The 22,104-nt window shown below is 40.6% G+C and overlaps 1 protein-coding gene and 1 long non-coding RNA gene across 13 annotated transcripts in view; one reads left to right on the forward strand and one right to left on the reverse strand.

Annotated features, from left to right (window-relative positions):
* Erc1 (ELKS/RAB6-interacting/CAST family member 1) overlaps positions 1-22,104 on the reverse strand; it is a 337,373-nt gene that overhangs the window by 237,288 nt on the left and 77,981 nt on the right. For all 8 annotated transcript variants that reach the window (XM_059258486.1, XM_059258485.1, XM_059258483.1 and 5 more), the window contains 2 exons: positions 16,130-16,297; positions 3,336-3,503 (listed from right to left, as the gene is read on the reverse strand). In XM_059258486.1, coding sequence (XP_059114469.1) covers positions 3,336-3,503; positions 16,130-16,297 — 336 coding nt within the window. The remainder of the gene's footprint in view (positions 1-3,335; positions 3,504-16,129; positions 16,298-22,104) is intronic.
* Positions 11,562-22,104, forward strand: part of LOC131907351 (uncharacterized) — a 48,069-nt gene continuing 37,526 nt past the window's right edge. For all 5 annotated transcript variants that reach the window (XR_009378380.1, XR_009378381.1, XR_009378378.1 and 2 more), the window contains exons 1-2: positions 11,562-11,654; positions 15,098-15,282. This is a non-coding gene — a long non-coding RNA (uncharacterized LOC131907351). The remainder of the gene's footprint in view (positions 11,655-15,097; positions 15,283-22,104) is intronic.

The raw sequence follows: 22,104 nt of genomic DNA on the forward strand, positions 1-22,104 counted from the left end.
AACAGGATGACAATGAAAACCACTACCTATTGTCCTTGCTCATGGAACAATGTGTAAATTGATGAGCAGTGTGAATTAAGTATTACACAGAAGAAAATATCTCTGCAGGGCTGCCTAAATTCTTCCTAGTAAGTTAAATTACAGTAGTGCATTGCAGACAAGTTTCTTACATTCTTTACTGAAAATGCTCAAGGCTAAAAGAAAGAACACTAAATTCTTTCTCTCCTGAATAATTTTAACAGGACAATAAAGATGGCTATATTCACTGAAGTCACATTCATTATGTGAGACTTGCTTATAATTTTCTCACAGGCCACGTAATTTCAGAGTAAAGCTCTAATGGAAATTTTTTGAGTACTTAACACAAAGGGCTGTCAAGATAGCTCAGTGCATAAGGGTGACTGCCATTGCCCTTCAAAATTGGAGCTCAATCCCTGGAAGCCACATGGTGGAAGGGAGAACCAACTCTCAAAAGTTGTTTACAGAAAGGTAAAACAAAGGATGTCCTAAGAGGAGGTAAAAAACACTCCATCCTCCAGGGAAGCTGGTTAAAACAGGAAGTGAACAAATCAAAACAGCTTCAGTCAGTCCCTGAAACTGAGTAGATCCCCAGGCCTCTCCCTCCCTAATAGTATAGAACAGTAAAGATTGCTGGGGAAAAACTGAGAAAAGCTGAGCTGCTTACAAGTGGCTGAGACAAAGTAGCCTGGAAGAAACACATCAGCCCAAGAGCCCAGAAGAAACAAAGGGCAGCATAGCTGCGGAAGAAGCTCAGACCGACTGACCCAGAAGGAAGAGATGCCTGCAACTGCTGAGCCGCCTGCAGGCTGTACAATGTGCTCCAGGCTGCTAGCTTTCGTGGACTGCCACTGTGCTGAGGCAGGCTTGTGCTGATGAAGCTGTGTTTGTGTGTTTCTGTGTTTGCTGTGTTTCTACTCCTGAAAGTAATGCCTCAGCCACATTCTTGCATGTAACCCCAGGAAAACTCACTGATTCACCAAGGTGGACTTTGGTCCTATCCAAACTCTGGTCTGTCATCAGTTCCCTAACTGAGGTGAGTAGACGTTTGTTTAAGTCTTCCCAGGAACAGTGTCACAAAACAAGGAAGACATAAACAGATTCTAAATTTCACACAAGGAAATTGAAAACCACAAATAGCTAGGCATCACTAAATTTAAAAAAGTATGGTGGAACTAATAGCTTATTAATATATACCACAAATAACAAAACTTGAAACAAAGCCACTTAATATAGACCAATGAAAGAGACATTCTAACACATAAGTTTTGAAATATGCCACAAAATCCATGTTATTAAAAAATTAACTGATTATACAGACATTCATGCATAGTCAAAAACCAAACATCTGAAAGTTACAGCAAACTAAACATGTTCTGTTTTTAATTGGGAAACAAAACTGCTACAAATCACTAAAAAGTAAATAAACCTATAAACAGACACTTTGCATAAATGAAAATGCAAAGACCTTAAATACATAAAACTACATTCCATTTGTTTACGAGAAAAGAAATACAGCCATAATGACAAACTATCTCCTCATTACCAGGTTGGCAGAAGCAAAAAGGCTGAGAAAAACCCACTCTAGATAAGCCTTCAGGGGACACACCTTCATACACTGGTGGTAGGAAACAGCTGATACTTGGGAAAGTCACCGAAATTATAAATGCCTATCATGCTGGGTTGTGGCGCACGCCTTTAATCCCAGCACTCGGGAGGCAGAGCCAGGCAGATCTCTGTGAGTTCGAGGCCAGCCTGGTCTACAAAGCAAGATCCAAGACAGGCACCAAAACTACACGGAGAAACCCTGTCTTGAAAAACTAAAAAAGAAATGCCTATCACTTCACCAAGGTATCCTACTTCAAGGAGTTGATCCTATAAAGGTAATTTATACAAATATAAGCTAAATATAAACAACTTTTATTGTAACATTTTATTATAAACCAGAAAATGTAGCCATGCCACCCAGAATAAACTTTGCTAGCATAACTGTAAAACATCAATACAATAAATAACACCACCTTTGGAACACCTATCCTTGGGTGGAGCTTGGAAACATTAACTTTTAAAAAAGGAAAAATAATAGGAATGGTAAGATTTGTGTCGAAACACATGCACACATATACACAAATACATATGCTTTTGCCTGTATATAGACTACACAGGTGTCAAGAATACCTCAAAAATTAAACAGAATAAGAATATATATTTGCTTCTCTATGTACAAGCTATCTCTGAAGCATAGAGGAAGTGAGCAGTGTGGGTAGAAAGATATAAAAATCACCAGATTTTTGTTGTTGTTGTTTGAGACAGGGTTTCTCTGTTTAACAGGCTGTCCTGGAACTCACTCTGTAGAGCAAGCTGGCCTCGAACTCACAGAGATCCACCTGCCTCTGCCTCCCGAGTACTGGGATTAAAGGCATGTGCCACCACTGCCCGGCAAAAGTCACCAGATTTTTAAAACAACAAATTAGCATGCACTAACAGAACAGTCAACTGATATTTAGAGTGTTCAAAGCTTTACAATTGAAAAAATAAATGAGAACAAATGAATATAAAGTGAAAACACAGGATATGATCCTCTTCCAAAAAAAGGCTAAATCTTTGCCAAATTCAGCAAAGAAGGTTCTTCCTTGGTAACTATTAGCAAGTTATCAATAAACTAGGAAAATGTTAAACACTGCAAATCTATCATTTCAACAGAAATGAACCACAAATGAATGTCTATAGCTATTACCTCAAGGACAGCTTTTATATAAATTAAAAACTAGAAAAAATATTAGTAGTTTTAATTTTATTCCAAAATAAGCCCATTTCCAATAATGATTATGGTCAAAGAGGTGAGCCAGGCTTCCACTACTGCATGTTACTACCTCATGAGGAGTGCTGCAATCGGGGGAGAGAGTAAAGGAGCTCAGCTTGCAGGTCTGCCCTGTACATTAAATGCTTAATACAGCAGGAAGCTTTACTCTTCAAAACTGTCACCTAAGCAATGAAATGGATGATCCATGTGCTACTAATAGATTTCTATTCCAATGCAAGAGAGTAGAGGTAGGTTAGCTGGCCAAATACTGTGTCAATTTCTAAGACACCTTTGAGAAACAGGATGAGAAATCCTACTGAAAGACAGTAATACTGCTGAGCTCACGAAAGGCTGACTTGTAGAGCAGCTTTGGCAATCTACCTCCTGCAACAATGGTTCCAAGTCCTCTGCAAAACGTAAACAGAAGGAGAGCAGCTCCAATGGTCAGGTGGCAGAGTGCCCAGAGTAAGGTTGTCACAAGTGGGCCACTGTGCTCAGAACATCTGTGCTTTACCTTCTTCTGAAGAACATTGACCTTCCGTTCCTTCACGTCCAGCATGTCCTTGAGGTCGTGTATCTCTCCAGCTTGTGTACCCTTCTCCTCAGCCATATCTTGAATTTGTTTGGTTTTTTTATTCAGCATAGTCTCCTTTTCTTCCAAACGCAATCGAAGAGCATCCACCTAAGAACAGAAGATATACAAACAATGAACAGAACAGAAAGGAGAGGAATGGTGTTGTGGAATAATCTTTTTGTATACTGTGAAGATCTGTCACTTGGACTGGTTTAATAAAAAGATGAACGACCAACGGCTAGGCAGGATTTGGGGGGCAGAGAAGACACTGGGAAGAAGAAGGGCAGAGATGTGGAGAGTCACCAGCCAGAGATGGAGGAATCAGGAAAGCAGCATGGGCAGTAGAGAGTAAAGGTAATAAAGCCACGAGGCAGAAAGTAAATTAACAGAAATGGGTTAATTTAAGTTATAAGAGCTAGTTAGAAACAAGCCTAAGCTATCAGCCAACCTTTCATAATTACAAATAAGTCTCTATGTCAGTATTTGGGAGCTGGCTGGTGGGACAGGGAAAGACTAGCTACAGAATAGAAATCCTTGGAATAGAGCTGCCCATATTTTAAAGTTTTAAAAATGGGATTCAGGGGAGTTAAATTACTTTATTTTAAAAATTACAATAAGTGAAATGATTAGAACTTACACATTCCAAACTTACTGTATTCAAAAATATCAAATAAAAAGCACAGAGGCAGTTCACAGAAGTCAGCAGCCTTCCTCCAAAGAGTGCATTAGTCAGAAAGACTGTTGAAAGAACCAACATTTGACTTGGTTTTTAAATGACAAATAGACCCTTACTAGATCTGAAACAGAAAGCAGAAGTAATCGAGGAAGGGAAAGAGAGTATTTTGAAACATAAACATCCAACACAGAATGTTTTAGTAAACTCATTTGAGATGGCTGAGCATAAGGCAAAAAGAAGGGCATGAGTTAAGCCTAAAATGACATATAGAAAGGCCCCAACTACCAAATACAGTATTTAATTGTATCCTGTTTGCAAACAAAAGTCAATAGAAGACTTGTAAAGAGGAGGAAATGATGGACAGTATTTCTGTTCCAGAAATTATAATACTCTGGTCACTGGGAACACAATGACAATTGTTACTCCCCTCCTTTTGCAGAAGTTAGAACCTAAAGGAGAAGACAGGAACATTGGGGAGCACCTAAGTATTTTACAGAAGACACTAAAACTGAAGCCTAGTATTTTCTAAAATGCAGAATAGGGACTGGAGAGATGGCCCAGTGGGTAATGACCAAGCATGCCAAGCTCAGCTCAATCCCCAGAACACACAAGTCATCCTCTTACCTTCAATGCATACACTAAATACGCAAGTTTAGGAAAAAGAATAACTCAGCTTGAAAGTCTGTGACTGGATGCTAGAGAAGCTTGGACAACTTATGAAGGATGAGCAGATGCTAGCTGGTGAGGAAGATAACAAGAGAACCTTTCAGAGTGGAGGCACCATAAATACCAATGATCAGATCCCAAGAAGCCACACAGAGAATAGTTAGGCTACAGGTAGGAGGTCACAGGAAAGGAGGCTAAAGACAGGTCCACATTAGGGTTAGGTCCAGAAGCTTGAATTTCATTGCCCATAAAAAGGAAAAATGAGAGAGAATAGCCAAATATAAGCTTTCACCTTTCTGATGAAAAAGACTGGTGAGTTTAGCCTATGGAAGGAAGCAGAACCTTATTTCTTAAAAGTCTCCCTGAAAGTAACTGACATACATGATAATGTTCTAAAAATACCACCCAACGAGCTAGAAATCCCGAACACCTCAGTCTTCAGTTTCTTACAGTTGCAAAAATAAAGTACCACAAACTGGGCAGCTTCAAACAGAACCTATTTTCCCCACACAGGTCTGGGGGCTAAGAAAAATCTAAGAGTAAGGTATCTGTAGGGCTAAGCCTCCCACTGAGGGCTGGAGTTCTGTCTTGGCCTCTCCTCATGTTCTGATGACTCCTGGAAAATCTTGGTCTCGAATACATCTGCAAAGGCCTGTGGTGTTTGAAAGAAAATGGCCCCCATTTGTTTAGATACTTGCTCCCCAGTCGGTGATCTGTTGGGGAAGGACGGAGAGATCTGGCCTTGTTGGAGGAGGTGTGTCACTAGGGTGGGTTTGAGATTTCAAGACTTGCACCATTCCCAGTGTGCTGACTCTCTGGAGATCAAGGGGCCAGTGCTAGGAATAGAGCCCTAGCCATTCGCAGAACTCTGTGATCAAAGGACTTCTCAATACTCCTCAAAATTACAAAAGGCCCTAAGGGGCTCTGATAGGTTAGACCTGTCAATATTTACTAAACTCTAAATTGAAACTTAAATAGCTCTAGGACCGAGGGTATAGCTCAATTGGTAATGTGCTGCCCTGGCTCACAGGAAGCGCTGGGAATTCAGTCCCCAGCATCACATTATTACATAGCAATTTCCTCCAGGTTAAAACATTCCCTCCTAGAGAAAGGCTCTTTAAGACTAGGGAAATTCTAAAAGGAAGATCCTAAGACTCAAGAAGTACATTTATGTCTAGGAAAACTGAAACTTACATAATTCACAAGGTCCCTCCCCAAGATTATAGAAGCACCACCTTACACCTGTCAGAATGGCTATGATCAAAAACACTAATAACAGTCAATGTTGGAGAGGATGTGGAGCAAAGGGAACACTATTCCACTGTTGGTGGAAATGCAAACCTGCACAACCACTGTGGAAATCAGTATGGCGGTTTATCAGAAAATTGGGAATCGATCTACCTCAAGACCCTGCTATACCACTCTTGGGCATATACCCAAGGAATGCTCAATCATACCACAAAGATACATGCTCAACTATGTTCACAGCAGCATTATTCATAATAGTGAGAACCTGGAAACAACCTAGATGCCCCTCAACTGAAGAATGGATTAAGAAAGTGTGGTATATATACACAATAGAATACTACTCAGCAGAGGAAAAACAATGACAGCATGAAATTTGCAGGCAAATGGATGGAACTAGAAAATATCATCCTGAGTGAGGTAAACCAAACCCAGAAGGACAAACATGGTATGTACTCACTCATAAGTGGATTCTAGATATAAAGCAAAGAACAATCAGACCGCAACCCACAGAACCAGGAAGGCTATATAGCAGGGGGGACCCTAGGATAACTGTGGCTTATAGTGAGTTTTGGTTTTGCTCAACTACTGGGCAAGCTTCAATGAAACATTTGAAATTGGGATGGGAAATTGTACTGTATCAAGCTGATAATAGAAAAATAAATTTAAAAAAGTGAAAAAAAAAAAAAGAATCGAATCTAGCTCAGAAAGGCCTTGAACTCCTCTGCTTCCCAAGTGCTGAGAAAACCACGTGCCCCATCCTGCCCTGCTCCATCAGAAGGATTCTGTTAACACACTATTAGAAAATATTTTTAATACAAACAATAAAATGGTTTAGAAGTGTTAAAAAAAAAAAAGATTATAGAAGCAAGGGGAGCTTCTTAGAAGAAACTAGTCGTGCTACCTAAAGGAGAGTCTGTAACCTGCCAAGCTGATGGTAAGTCATGCAGAGGGCTCTAGGGTTGAGGATTTTGTGAGCTGGGGTAGGCTTTTCAATGATACAACTGCCTTGGGTCCTTCCTGTTCCTGTAAGTACATCCAATAAACTAAATGTTTCACCAAGTTAGACCTCGGTAGAATTGTTACCTTGGTCTGTTGTCAGTTTCCATCTGGGATGAAGAAACATTTATGTCCCATCTTCCCAATAGATGTCTCCATAACACACATAAGACAGATATGGTAGCATGAAAGGGGACTGGTCATTTTAAGATGGGCTGACCCTTGCTCCAGGGGTTATACCCTCCATCCCAAGGAAGTCACATGTTGAAACCCTTAGAACTTGCTGGCAAGGACAAGACCAATCAGAGAGAAAGCAGGGAAGTTATGAAGGGAAATGAGCCCAGGAGCTTATAAAAAGTCTAAACCAGAGACCCTTGGCAGACTCCCACGTCGGGGGTCCCTCCCATCCCCTTGATGAAAGCTGTATCTATTCTAATCAAGTCCACAATTTTTGATCTTGTTCTGCCCCTTCTCTGTGGCTGGTGCCTCCCCATTTGAGCTTTTTTGCGGCATTCTCTATCTCTGTCATTTTCACAAGGCCACACCTCCCAACAGTGCCACTCCCTATGAGCCTGTGAGGGCCATTTTCATTCAAACCACCATCAATTTCTTTCTCACTCCCCAACATAAATGCTGCAGGGCGGGGGAAACCAGAAAGTAATAACAAAATAATCTGAGCCACTTTGTATGGGCTACTTTAAAGAATAGTTTGGAAGTTCCTTAGAGAGTTAAGCATGCATATATAGTTACTGTATGTATATACAGTATGTATATACATATATACAGTATATACCTACAGAATTTGTATGATCCACAAATTCACTGAGTGAATAACAGTATTATCTGCAAAAAGACTTGCACACAGTGTTCATGGAAGGTTCACTTGTGACAGCCAAGAAGTAGGACAACTCAAGTGCCGACTGTGGGAACAGTCTATTTAAACTGTGGGAAAGTCTTTTGTCTCTCAAGTTCTTTCAAGTTTTAATTTTAGGAAAATGGAAGGCTGTCCATTTCTAAGTCGGGGATGATAACACAGCAGGAAACTATCCTCATCATTTCTCAGTGTTAGTCATTCCAATGGCCCAGTATCTTATGGGATAGCATTTGTGAGGCTCCCCATATGCTGCTGCTTTGCCCAGCACATGTAGATGCATGAGGTATACTTCCACATTAGATCTCTAAGTCAGTTTAATACCTGGGAATGTGACAATGCTGACCAGTTATAAATACCTGCATGTCACTGTGAGGGATTGCCAAGTTCAAGACCCACAGGAACTGGTGAGTGGAAAAGAATGATAACTCATTATAAACACATAAACCTCTGATGTAAGAGTGACTGGAAACTAGTACAGAAACTATCAAAGTCTCTGCCCTAATTACTAAATTAACTTTTTTTTTTTTTACTAAATATTCAACTCACGTCGTGTGTGTGTGTGTGTGTGTGTGTGTGTGTGTGTGTGTGTGTGTGTGTGTATACACATGCACATATGCACTCACACTTTGTTTATGCCATACAGAATTTAAATGTGCTGGTCAGGTGACCTAAGATAAAAACAACCACAAAAACCACTTTGGTACAGCTGTATTGATTTGCTCTGAATTCTGCACCAACCTTATTGGTCTAGAATGACCTGTATGTGTAGTGTAATTTTATATGAGGTCCATATTTTGCAAACCACATAAAATCCTGTAGGAAAATCCCTCAGGACACACAGTCATCAACCTAACACCACTCCTAGCAGGGGGATAAGGTCTTGTTTATCCTTATGAACTGAGCACAAGAAACATCTATCACGTTTGCCAAGCACAAAGTCTGTGGTAAATTTGGTAGGCCAACCTACTAAAACCACAAGGTTTTCCTCTACCAATGGAAACAGAAAAATATCTACCTTTCTGCCGTGGCTTCATAATTCTGATCACCAAACTATTAAGCATCCTTGCTTTCTCTTACAAAGCAAATGCACACTTGTACAATAAACAGAGTAGGAAAACCTGCTTGGTCCCTTCCATGTCTCTCTTGGCGTTGTCAATGAGAACCTTTCTAACTCTGAATGAACCTTTTCAACATTCTCTACACAGTGCAAAAAATTCATCTAGAAAAACTAACTCAGCCCACAGGCTCTATCACCATAATGATAGTTTCTAAATCTTTATTTCTAGCCCAAACCAGTTCTAAACCCCTGAGATTCAAAGAATATTCCTATTTAAGCCAGTGCTTCCATTAATAATTTTAGACTTTTTTTCTTCATTTAGGGCCTTTCAAATAAAAAAAAATTCAAACATGAATAATGTGGATAACTATCAATGTATGTTAAATCTGACTAGAAGTTTCTTTCATGTTATTTCTTGCATTTTCCCCGTAAAATGCAGAATTCCATGAGAAAGACCGAAATCAACAGACCCGAGACGTAGAGTGTTTGATCTGAAATTACATCATCTTGTCCAGTAAGATATCTCTGAGGGTAAAGGAGATGTGTCACCAAGCCTAATGGCCTGACTTGGATCCCCAGCTGGAGAAAACCAATTCCTGCAAATTGTTCTCTAACCTCCACACATGGGATGTGGTGTGTGTCTATGTGCATGTACAAACACAAACATACATGTACACACACAAGATAGGTAGGTGGATGGATGGATGAATGCATGGACAGACAGAGAGATAGTTAGATGTAGGGGGCTAGGAAGATGGCTCAGTGGTTAGGAACATGCTACACTATCATGTGTACAAAAGTTTGAATCCTAGCACTCATGAAACACAGATATAGAAAGAAGTAAAGGTTCAAAAAATACAAGTTAAACTTCAAATTTTAGAGACTCTGGGTATAACTCAATGATATTGCATGTTTAGCATGGACAAGGTCCTGGGTTAAATCCAGGGCACCTCATAAAAAAATATAAATAATAACAACAAATTTTTTGCAGAAATGTCACTCAAATATACTTTGGTCCAATTCCGTGGTGTGGTAGTTTGAATAAAAAATGTACCCTCTAGGCTCATGTGTTTAAACTTGGTCTACAATTTGTGATGTTATTTGGGAAGGTTATGGAACCTTTAGAACATTGAAAGGAGGAAGTATGCCACAAACGGGAGGCTTTGTGGGGTTTTTTTTGTTTTTTGTTTTTTTTTTTCTTTTTTGGTTGTTTCGAGACAGGATTTCTCTGTGTAGTTTCGGTGCCTGTCCTAGATCTCGCTCTGCAGACCAGGCTGGCCTCAAACTCACAGAGATTCACATGGCTCTGCCTTCCCAGTGCTGGGAATAAAGGCGTGCACCACCACCACCCGGCTGCTTTGTCTATATTTTGCCAGGATGCTGAAATTTTGATCGAGGACACATTCAAAACTAAGATACTAATTAATCTTGAGGAAATTTGCTGGCTGCTTTTAGCCAAGTTTACAGTGAGAATTGGGACCAAAACGCAGAGCAGAAAATGTGAAAAATGTACAGTTGGACCAGAAAAGGAACACATTTAAGGTGGCAATGAGTTATTTGCTAAAGAGATTAGCACCATTAAAAAGAAGCCAAGTGATGTGCACCAGAACAATAGAAAAGGTACCTTAAAGCCATTTCAGGACCTGCCAGGACCTATCAAAGGCTTCAAAGTGCAAAACTGAAAATGCTTTTGAAGATCTTCTTTTAAAATGTAGTGCATCTGGGGTGCTTTACTTACACGGAGCTGCCTAAGGAAGTGTTTAACTAGCTGAGCACTTGAACACTGAAGCCATGACCCAGTAGAACTCCTACTGCTTAGTCGGTGGCAGGATCCGTCATTAGCTACATCGTACTTGTTTTGCAGACATGCAGGATACAACAGTCAAGGATGATACTCCCACCAAAATTTTATGGGAAAAAAAGTCTGAAAGGCCAGGAAATGTATGGCAGGGGGTGGTTCTCTTCAGGGAGCCATGACAGAGTATTGTAGAAACTTTGAAAGTAAATTTAGCTGCAATGGAGATGTCAAGACACTGGAGAAGTCAGGAATGTGGAATATCTGTTGAGTAGAAAAAGTTACATGCACGAAGTAGAGCCAGACCAAGAAAGAGGCCCTGGGGGAGAGGGGTTATAGTCTGAAGGCCGACCTGGGCTCAGAACATATCACCACATGCTCCAGATGTTAGGCATGGAGCTACAGGATTTAATGTCTGTCTCCCTAACTTTTGGTCTTACATTGGTTATATCCCTCCTTCCTATGTCCCCATTCCTTGGTTTTGAAATGAGAATGCTTATTATGGGCCATTGAACAGTAGAAATATATAACTTTATTTGTTTGGTTTTTGTTTGTTTTACATGGACCACTTTCCATTTATTGGACTTGAGTTCTCAGTCAGTATATGAAAAAAATTTAGCCTTAACTGAATTTATCATGGATGGGTATTAGGCAAGCAGTCAAATTCAGGAATACAGCGTACCCCCTCCCCCAATACTGGCTCCTCTTCAGAGGTACTTATATCATCATTCATGTTTGAGTTCCTCAATAAAAAACTGAGGAGCTGAAAAGTACATTGGCTGCCAGTATCACATTGGCCCATTGATGCTCCGTTTCCTTATGTTAATGAACTTGTGATGTCATAATCTCTCTGAAACACTCCAAGCCTTTGGAAGTAAAATCCCATATCAATATCCAGCTTGGCAGCTCTCCCAGCTCAACATCCATCAGTTTCTTCTTCATCAGCGGTATGAATGACTCCATCTTGGAATTCTGGTGTCCCCAGATGCCCAGGGTTTTGTTTGTTTGCTTTTCAGAGTCTCACCATGTAGCCTAGACTGACTTTGAACTCCTGGCAATCCTAATGCCCATTCACTCAAGAAGTAAGACTAGGCAGACAAACCACCACACCTAGTTTATAAACCTTTCTTTTTGATATTTCAAGGGCTGGTGTAACAACTAAGAGACTGCTTTGAGTCTCAGTTGGTACTTTTGAACAATGCTGGAAATGTTGAGACTCTGAGAGACTCTTAAGATTAGACTAAATGCATTTTGTATTATGAGAGCACCAAGGACTTTGCTGGGGGTGGAGTAGAGACAGAAAAGGAGTAGAATGCTGTAATTTACATCTGAAATGGCTCATGTTTTGAACACTACATCCCAACCTGGTGGTAGAATTTTGGGAGGCTATGGAACCTGTAAGAGGTGAGATCTGTCTGGTAGGGTACAATAGGTGGGCCTTTGACGGTGACACTGGGGTCCGGTTCCTTTGCACTCTCTGAATCCTGGTTTAATATATGCTCACAGCACTATGAACTCAACTGTTCCACTATGCTTTCTCCACCATGATGAACTGAAATTCTTGGAATCCACGAGCCAAAATAAATCTGTCCTTTATTATGTGGTTTCTGTGAAGTGCTATAGCCACAGGGATGCTAAAGCAACTAATGCAGGAGCAAAGAAAACAGCTGGTATCAAATAAAGTATTACAAGCCAAACAGAGTAGCACACACCATTAATCTCAGGAGGCAGAGGTAGATGGATCTCTGTGAGTTTGATATCAGCCTGGTCTACATAGAGAGACTTGCCTCAAAAATAAAATAAAATATATGTTATAAAAGATATATAAATTTAAGGAGCCGGGCGGTGGTGGCGCACGTCTTTAATCCCAGCACTCGGGAGGCTGAGGCAGGTGGATCTATGTGAGGTTGAGGCCAGCCTGGGCTACAGAGTGAGTTCTAGGACAGCCAGGACTGTTTCACAGAGAAACCCTGTCTTGAAAAACCAAAACCAAAACCAAAACCAAAACAAAACAAACAAAAAAAAAAAAAAAAAAAAGCATCTTTGCATGTTTGGGAGAGAAATATGTAATAAACCATCTACTCTAGCCAAAACAACTTTAGGAACAGTAGACTCATTATCTTTATTTTATCGATGAAGAAATAGAGGCTTAAAACGGGTTAAAAATCAACTCCTATATAGTCGCTTAATAATTAATACAAGGGTTAGCATCAATCCTAGGTCTAACCCAAAAGCTCTTTTTTTTTTCTTTTTTTCTTTCTTTTCTTTTTTGTTGATTCAAGACAGGGTCTCTCTGTACAGCTCTGGCTGTCCTAGAACTTGCTCTGTAGACCAGGCTGGCCTGTAACTCACAGAGATCTGCTTTGCATCTACCTCCCAAGTGCTGAGACTAAAGGCATGTGCCGCCGCCACCCCAACCTCTATTTTTTTTAAAGTACTTTTTATGTTATAATTTCATACATATATACATCTTGATCATATCAGCCCAACTCTCCTTTCACACTCCCAAGAAGCCCCCTAAACATGTAGCCCTCCCATATTCACGTTTTTTAAATAATTCATTGAGTCCAATTAGTACATGAGCATGAACAACCTACCAGCAGTCACACCCCCTCCCAGCAGCCATCAATAGCCCCTCAACTAGCAGTATAGCTTAGAGGGCACTGGATCTCATTATAGATAGTTGTAAGCCATGTGGCTGCTGGGAATTGAACTCAGGACCTCTAGAAGAACAACCAGTACTCTTTACCCTCTGAGCCATCTCTCCAGCTCTCAACTATTATTTCTACTAAAGTTTAATCACTTCTGTGAAGTCAACAGATTAAATGAGAAATTTAAAATTAGAAGCAATTTCAATAATATTGTACAGTGCTGAACACCAGAAGTCCTCATCCTAGACAGACAGAAGATAGAAGGAGGGGATACCACACAGACCTTTCCCCAGATCAATGTTTTCCTTGAAGAATTTTTTAATTGAGGGGTTGAGAAATAGTTTATTCAGTAAAGTGCTTGTGAAAGCATGAGAACCTAAGTAAAATCCCAAAATGCATCTGTAACCTCAACACTGAAGAAGAGAGAAGATCCCTAAGATTTGCTGGCCAATCAGCCTAGCCTAACCAGCAGGCTCCAGGGCAGCCAGGAGCCTGCCTGGAATAAACAAGGTAAAGGGCACCTGAGGAACACCTCAAGTTGGCTTCTGGCCTTCATACACGTATACATACAAACACACCCACGAGAATGCACGTTACACATACACATACAGAGGAACTTTTAAAAGCTCCATGATCCCTACTCTTTTCCATACATTTAATTCATTGGTTTCCACATCAGATCAAGCAGCTGCAATAAAGTGGACAAAATCAATTTAGAGTAAAATATGACAGCCTTCAAGGAACTGGTACAAACTGCCTTTTATTGGGCTCTAACAAAAGAAGTTGCTTGAGGAAAAACTGTTGTCAAATGTCACTAGAGAAATTATTTGGAAGCAAGTGATAATAAATAAATGTATTAAATTCTTAAAACCCCCCAAATTCATAAAGAGGCTAACTTTTACACCCTTAACAGTTAGGATGAGATGGTGTACTGGAGCAACTGTCTTACTAACTTACAGAGGTAATTCCTGAGGATCAGCTACTCCACCCTGGCTAGAGACAAATATAAAACTATTTGAGAGAGATAACAACATGGCAGTCTTTACCATCCACGGTAGAAGAAACCTATCTGTGTAAGACTTAGCTAAGAAGGTAATATTCAGGCTGGGTACAAAGGGAATAGTGGACTGCCAGAGAAGAAATGTTATTTATCAGACCATGACAAACTTTTACATGTTTGTCATTAACCAACTGCTTGATGGCTGGCTTGCATCTCAAGCTAACAGTAGCAAACTGGAAGTGAGGCAGACCTTTAAGACAAGGCACCGCCTTCTGAATCTTTTGTGGCAATGCATGTTCAAGTTACCAAAACAATAACCCTCTTTATAAATGAAGAACTGAAGGCTATATTTTCCACATTATTTCATATTTGAAATTCCTTAAATAAATCCAAAATCCGCCCAATAAAAATACAAAAAGAGCAGAACTTCTTTAAAAATTATGCCATCAGGGCTGGCAAGATGGCTCCCAGGGAAGAGGTGCTAGTGTGAACATTTAATGACTTAGATTCTTAGATTCCACAAGGTGGCAGGAGAATATCAACTCCCAAGAGTTGTCTTCTGACCTCACTCACATGCACGCACATGCACATACACACACATGTACACACATACACCCAAATAAATACACACATAAGTGTGTGTGTGTGTGTGTGTGTGTATCACTTTACATGTAATGCAAACTAACCAAGATGACTGCCATTCATAATTTACCATGGATAAGAATGAATACTTCTCTAGCCCTGAACTTGTAGGTGTGGGAGAACTGACCCTGAGGATCTGGAAGCGGAAGAACCGGCTCCGCCCCTTGCTCATCCCTACAAGGGGTGACCTAATCAGGGCAACGCAAGAGAACTCATCCTGGTGGTGAAGACCGGAGAGCTGGCGGGTTGACCAACCCTGCAACTACCCAGGCCCAGAACCAGGTTAGGAGTTGGCCCACCCCACCATCCACCCTATCTGTGAGCTGCTGGAGCACATGAAGGGACTGGACCTGCAGACTCAAAGCTGTAGGATCTCCACAACACAGGGCAACAACAGGATATATAAGAGGCCAGCATCGATAGTGTAGCAGAAACCAGAGGCCTCGAACCAGACCAATGACTCTTTGCAATGAACACTTGCAAGTAAAGATATATGGACTAAAGAGTTTACTGCGTGTCTCACTGTGACACACCGCAGTTTCCATGATGAGACTGATTTTTCTTCTTTTTTCTCTTAAACTTCATTTTATTTTATTGAGGGGGGGGGTTGCAAGGTCAGAGGCCAGATATGAAGGGATGGGGAAATAAATGGGATAAAGATGCATGATGTGAAAGACACAAAATAAAAAAAGAACTCAGGATGAGCAAGTCATGAGGAGCAACTCAGTAGGCAGCACTCCTCCATGGCCTCTGCATCAGTTCCTGCCTTGAGTTTCTGCCCTGTTTTCCTTCATTAATGGTCAGCAACCTGAGAGTTGTAAGCTGAAATCAACTCTTTCACCCCCCGCAAAGAATTAATGCTTCTTAATCTAAATGAAGTCAGATATATTTTTATAACTGTCTTCTCATTTGAATAACTTAAAACACAGTTTGAAGTACAGATGTGGTATAACTCCTAATACTAAAAATCATAAAAGAAATAGCACCTGTCTTAATTAGACCTAACAATGTAAATAAAACGGTATTTTAGCACAAAAAAATGATCACATGACTCTAAACATAACAAATATATAATATGATGAAACTAGGACTGGACTGGACCCCACACAAATCACAGAACACTCTTTACCTCAGTCTGCAGGATGGCAGCCCTTTGTTCCTTAGCAGTGAGGGACTCCTTTAGCACCTCAATATGCTGCTTACTGTCTGAGAATTGGTTCGTGAGAGTTTCTAGCTTTGTTTGTAAGGCTAGTAGTTCAGTGTCCTTTCTGGACAACTCTTGCTTCACCTGGCCAATCTGGAAAAGAAAACACAACATTGTAAGGAAAAAAGAAATTACACAACTACCATGTAGCTGGACCTCTGGCAGATTTATGACACAAGATAGGAAACTAAATGCAAAATTGACTTTATAAGGTAGAAATGGGGGGGGGGGTGCTTTAACGGTAAAGCACTTGTCTAGTAGTCCTGAGTTCCTAGGCTCATCAAAAAGTAAATAAATAAGATAGGGCATACTAATCTTTTTGCGCCATCTAATACCAGATGCTCCTTACCAAAAACTAAGTTTATTCAACAAACACAGAAACTTCTAATCTTCAGTTATTGTCTCTAAATAGTTTCTGAAACTCCTTAGGCCAGTGGTTCTCAACCTTCTTAACACTGCGACCCTTTAATACAGTTCCTCATGTTGTGGTGACTCCCAACCATAACATTATTTTCGTTGTTACTTCCCAACTATAATCTTGCTACTGAGCAGTGTCTCAGATTGTAAGACCATGAGAAATATGTTTTCAATGGTTGTGCCCACAGGTTGAGAACCACTACCTTAGAGGGAAAAGACAGGGGAAGAAATTACAGTTCAACCAGACCAGGCAGCAATCATCACCTAAATACCACTTCATTTTGTCGAGCCTCCATCTCCAGAAGACTATGGGTCACAAGCAGGATTAGTGTGCACGGAAAACATGAGGGGAAAAGTAACTTCATATTTCTACAGAAAGTAAATTCAAATCCTAGTGGTATGCTTCTTTGGTTTTCTTTCTCAAGCAAAAAAAAAAAAAAAAAAAAAAAGCTTTATCTTAAGAAGCTAGGCTACATGGGTAGTGCACATCTGTATCCCAGACCGAACAGGCAGAGGCTGTTGGATCTCTGTGAGTTGCAAGCCAGCCAGCAGTATATAGTGAGACCCTGTATCATGAAAACAGGAGGAAACCAAGCTGCTTTCAGTGGTAAGGTGCTAGAGAGATGTTTTCTTTAAAAAAAAAAAAAAAAAGTCACCTGTTTAATCATCTACACACACATCATAGAGCATAAACAGATGAACACACTGGACTTAAATGAAGAATATGTAAGTTCTCACTAAGAGAATCTACATGTGGCATCTGAAGTTTATCAGTCTGAATGGGCATAAATCAAGCAGTCAAACAGTACAATGCAATCACCACAGAGTGCCCTCTCTCTCTCTCTCTCTCTCTCTCTCTCTCTCTATCTCTCTCTCTCTTTCTCTGTGTGTGTGTGTGTGTGTGTGTGTGTTTTGTTTTGTTTTGTTTTGTTTTTCAAGAATGGGTTTCTCTGTGTAGCCCTGGCTGTCCTGGAACTCACTCTGTAGACCAGACTGGCCTCAAACTCACAGAGTCTCTGCCTCATGAGTGCTGGGGTTAAAGGTGTACATCACCACCGCCTGGCTCCACAAAGTTCTCTTAACACCAACAAATATTTCCTCTTGAACATTTTCTTTATATCTCTATTGTTCCTAAGCATTTATGTGTATGCAAATGTGTACGTGCATGAGAGAGAAACAGAGACAGAGAGACAGAAAGAGAGAGAGAGAGAGAGAGCGCCTTGTGTGCCCCAGGCCAGGCCAAACTGACTAGGTAGCCAAGGCTGGTCTTGAACTTGAACTCCTGGATCGTCTTGCCTTTATCTCCTGAGTGTTAGGATTACAGGCGCACATCCAGTGAGTGCAGGAAATGTCTGCATGGACACATGCAGAGGCCAAAGGTCAATGCTGGGTGTCCCGCTCTATGGATGAGATCTACATGAACAGCCTGGACGGGGGAGGGGGGGGGAAGGGCGAGGGTCGAAGGAAAGAGAGCTTAGGGGAGCGGGAGATCCCAGCTGGATCAAGAACAGAGCGAGAACAAGGAATAAGAGACCATGATAAATGAAGACCACATGGGAATAGGAAGAAGCAAAGTGCTAGAGAGGCCCCCAGAAATCCACAAATACCTCCACAATAGACTGCTGGCAATGGTCGAGAGAAAGCCCGAACTGACCTACTCTGGTGATAGGATGGCCAAACACCCTAACTGTCGTGCTAGAAATCTCATCCAATGACTGAGGGAAGCAGATGCAAAGATCCACGGCCAGGCCCCAGGTGGAGCTCCAGGAGTCCAATCGGCGAGAAAGAGGAGGGATTGTATGAGTGAGAATTGTTGAGACCAAGATTGGAAAAAGCACAGGGACAAATAACCAAACTAATGGAAACACATGAACTATGAGCTGAGGAGCCCCCAACTGGATCAGGCCCTCTGGATAAGTGAGATCGTTGATTAGCTTGAACTGTTTGAGGAGGCCCCCAGGCAGTGGGACCAGGACCTGTCCTTAGTGCATGAGCTGGCTGTTTGGAACCTGGGGCTTATGCAGGGACACTTCTGCTCAGCCTGGGAGGAGGGGACTGGACCTGCCTGGACTGAATCTACCAGGTTGAACTGAATCCCCAGGGGAGTCTTTGCCCTGGAGGAGATGGGAATGGGGGGTGGGCTGGGGGAAAGGGGGGGGAGGACAGGGGAATCCCTGGCTGATATGTAAAATTAAATTATGAAATTGAAAGACCCTAACCCTTCAGGCTTACACCCCGCAAGCTCCAGGAGAATGAGGAACTAAAAAGCTAGTTCCAAGGGCAAACTGACTCAGCTATTACTCAACCACCCCTGCCAAAATGTAATAATGTAAAGAGACTTCTGTTAAGAGATGCGCTCAACTGTGACTGGGATAATTCCAAGTGTTCCAGGAAAGACCACTGTAATCTTTGTGTAACCTTCACTCCCACCCTGATACCCCCCTTGAGGTTTTGGGAACAATGTGCATGCGGACGTGATTGTACCCACCCTGTGATCAGGCCATGATCTTGTGAAACTAGCCTCTAGATATAAATCAATCGAAACGAAATTGTATGGGAATTGTAATCTTATGGCTTTTGTGGGTTCTTTTCCTTTAAAAGTACCCATGTGGCTGCAGTAGGCGCAACTCTTGCTCTCAGGACAAGAGGAGCCCGACTGTACAGCCGCATCAATAAACCTCTTGCTGCTTGCATCAACTGGACCGGAGTCTGGGTTCTTGGGGAGCCCACCCGAGAAGGTAGTACCCTGGGCCTAGGGTCTATCAAAATTAAAATAAATAAATAAATAAAAAGAATGGTTCACTGAACCTGAAGCTAACCAAACCCTGTTGATCCTCCTGTTTCCATGTCCCTATAGCATTGGGATTACAGACACATGCAACCACATTTGGCTTCTTACATGAGTTCTGGACATTTAAACCCAGGTCCTCATGCTTACACAGTAAGTGTTCTGATTCACTGAGCCTTCTTAGTCAACGCTGTTCCTAAGAATTTTATTTGTTTTTATTTTTTTCAAGACAGGGTTTCTCTGTGTAGCCCTGGTTGTCTAGAACTCACTATGTAGACCAGAATGGCCTGAAATGCAGAGCTCCATCTGCTTCTGTCTCCCAAGTGCTGAGATTAAAGGTGTGACTATGACACCCAGCCACATTCTTTCCTATTTTGAACTCATTAAACTTTAAAAGAAAAAAGGACTTAAAAAGAAAGCTGTCTTCTGACATTTTCTGATTTTATATTAGGTTTACCATCGAGGAAATAACTACAAGACAGATTAACTACTGAACAAAAATACAGTAATTTTTATGGCAGATGAAACAAAATTCCTTGAGTTTTAGAAAACTGAGTATCTCGAAAATATTTTACTACACTAATCTTAGGTAAAGGGAAAAGGTTTTTTAAGCAATTTCACAAAAAGAAACAAAAGTTTACCTAACACGTACCAAGACCCTACATTTGATTCCCCCCAGCCCCGCCCATAAAACAGCAACAACAATGAAAGGAAGGAAGGGAAGGGAGGGAGGGACGGAGGGAGGGGGAGAGGGGAGGGGGAAAGGGAAAGAGAGAGAGAGAGAGAGAGAGAGAGAGAGAGAGAGAGAAGAAAAGAGGAAAGGAAATGAAAGGTAGGAAAGAAGAACCAATTAGTAGACTTTTAAGAATCACTAAAATCATTTCTCTTTCAATAAAACAAGCATTTTCTATACACATGAAAACTATTTACTGATATGCAAATACATAAGGATACTAGTTCTATCCCTTTACCAACAACAATAATACATATTAGTATTATTCCATCTGTAATATATAGATTGGACTACAAATATATTTATTCTATAAATAAATGCCCTGAACATTCAAAGTATTACTACTTTCTCAGGAAAGAACTATGCTTTAAAGGTATCCAAATTTCTGGATACTTCCAAACATGGATCAAAAATAAACAGAAGCCAGGCATGGAGGAACACACCCCAAAGTCCCAATGCTAAGGAGCCTGAGGCAGAATCACAAGTTTGATGACTATCCTATATAATAAGGTCCTTGCTCAAAATTCCAAAATACACACATGCGTGGAGAGAGACATTATTTCTGCACAGGACTGCTGTTTCCTTACCGTGTGCATTATTAAATGAGCTTTACATGCTGCTATACAGACCCTTAAAGACTGAGAAAGAAAACATTTTAAAGTAAAGAAAAATTTAGAAGCATGAATCTTCCTTCTAGAATGCCCAGGAGAGAGAACTTGGTGAGGAGCACATGGAAGCAGTTAGTTGCTGAAGAGATCAGTAATGTTATTCTCTACATCTTGGTTTCCTAACTGGCAATGGGGAAATTATACCAAAGCCTCATACTGTTTAGGAATTCAATAAAATAATGTAAGAGATGTACTTGGCCTGCTGTCTGATATGCATAAGTGAATAATAGTAGCTAAGAAAAAAAGGAAGTTATATACCAATTTCTCCTCCAGATAACATATAGTTAACGCCATAATCCAAATCCATAGATCTCTTCCAAACATAGTATTTTACTTTTTAACTTACAATACAAACTAGCCATAAATAGGAAGCATATCAAATTATCAAAACTTATTTTTTAAAGATTTATTATGTATACAGCATTCTATCTGCAAGTATGCCTGCAAGCCAGAAGAGGGAGCCAGATCTCATTACAGATGGTTGTGAGCCACCATGGAGTTGCTTGGAAATGAACTCACAACCTTTGGAATAAGCAGCCAGTGCATTTAAGAGCTAAGCCATTTCTCCAGACCCAAAATTTATTTTTAATACTGCATTCCAGTCTTAGTCCACAATTCTTCCCAAGGGTAGTTTTTCCACTCATCTTTGACACTTTGAGGAAGATGTGCATGTACAATACAGACCAAACAGTGAAGAAATCACAAGTAAACTTTAAAACAGGATTGCTGGTGTCAATCAAGACCTGCCTTTACGAGCTGTGGTTTCTTGGGCATCATCCATTACCAGAGTTTTCTCATCTGTAAATTAGTGTTGCTCACCCCAGATGCTTCTAGTAAGTATACAAGAGGTAGTTATTTTATTATTATCTATTAGAATGGTTTGAAATGCAGTTTTAGTAATTTAAAATAAGTATCACACTAATTCTAAATTCCCAGGTAACTTTAACTAGGCTATCACTCTCTATACATCTGTCCTAAAGAAAATAACATTTGTTGCAAAAATCTTCTAATGGGAACTTAAAGATAATGTCTCCATGTAGTTAAAGCACTTTTCTCAAGAATTTCAAAAGCAGGTAATCTGTAGGTGATAAGCCTAGTGATATCTGTATATTCCTGTACCTAAAAAAGAATGGAAGGAAAGACTTTGTATAAATCAACATACATCTACTCAACAAGGGGATGAGGAATGGGAGTTTTGAGATACCATCCACAGAGCAGCAAACACAATAAAGAACCAGGTGTAGGGCTTCTAGAACCCATGTGAAATCAGTGCACACAAGTGACATAATGGTCA

The sequence above is a fragment of the Peromyscus eremicus genome, chromosome 3, assembly GCF_949786415.1.
Source record: "Peromyscus eremicus chromosome 3, PerEre_H2_v1, whole genome shotgun sequence".
Classification (NCBI taxonomy): domain Eukaryota; kingdom Metazoa; phylum Chordata; class Mammalia; order Rodentia; family Cricetidae; genus Peromyscus; species Peromyscus eremicus.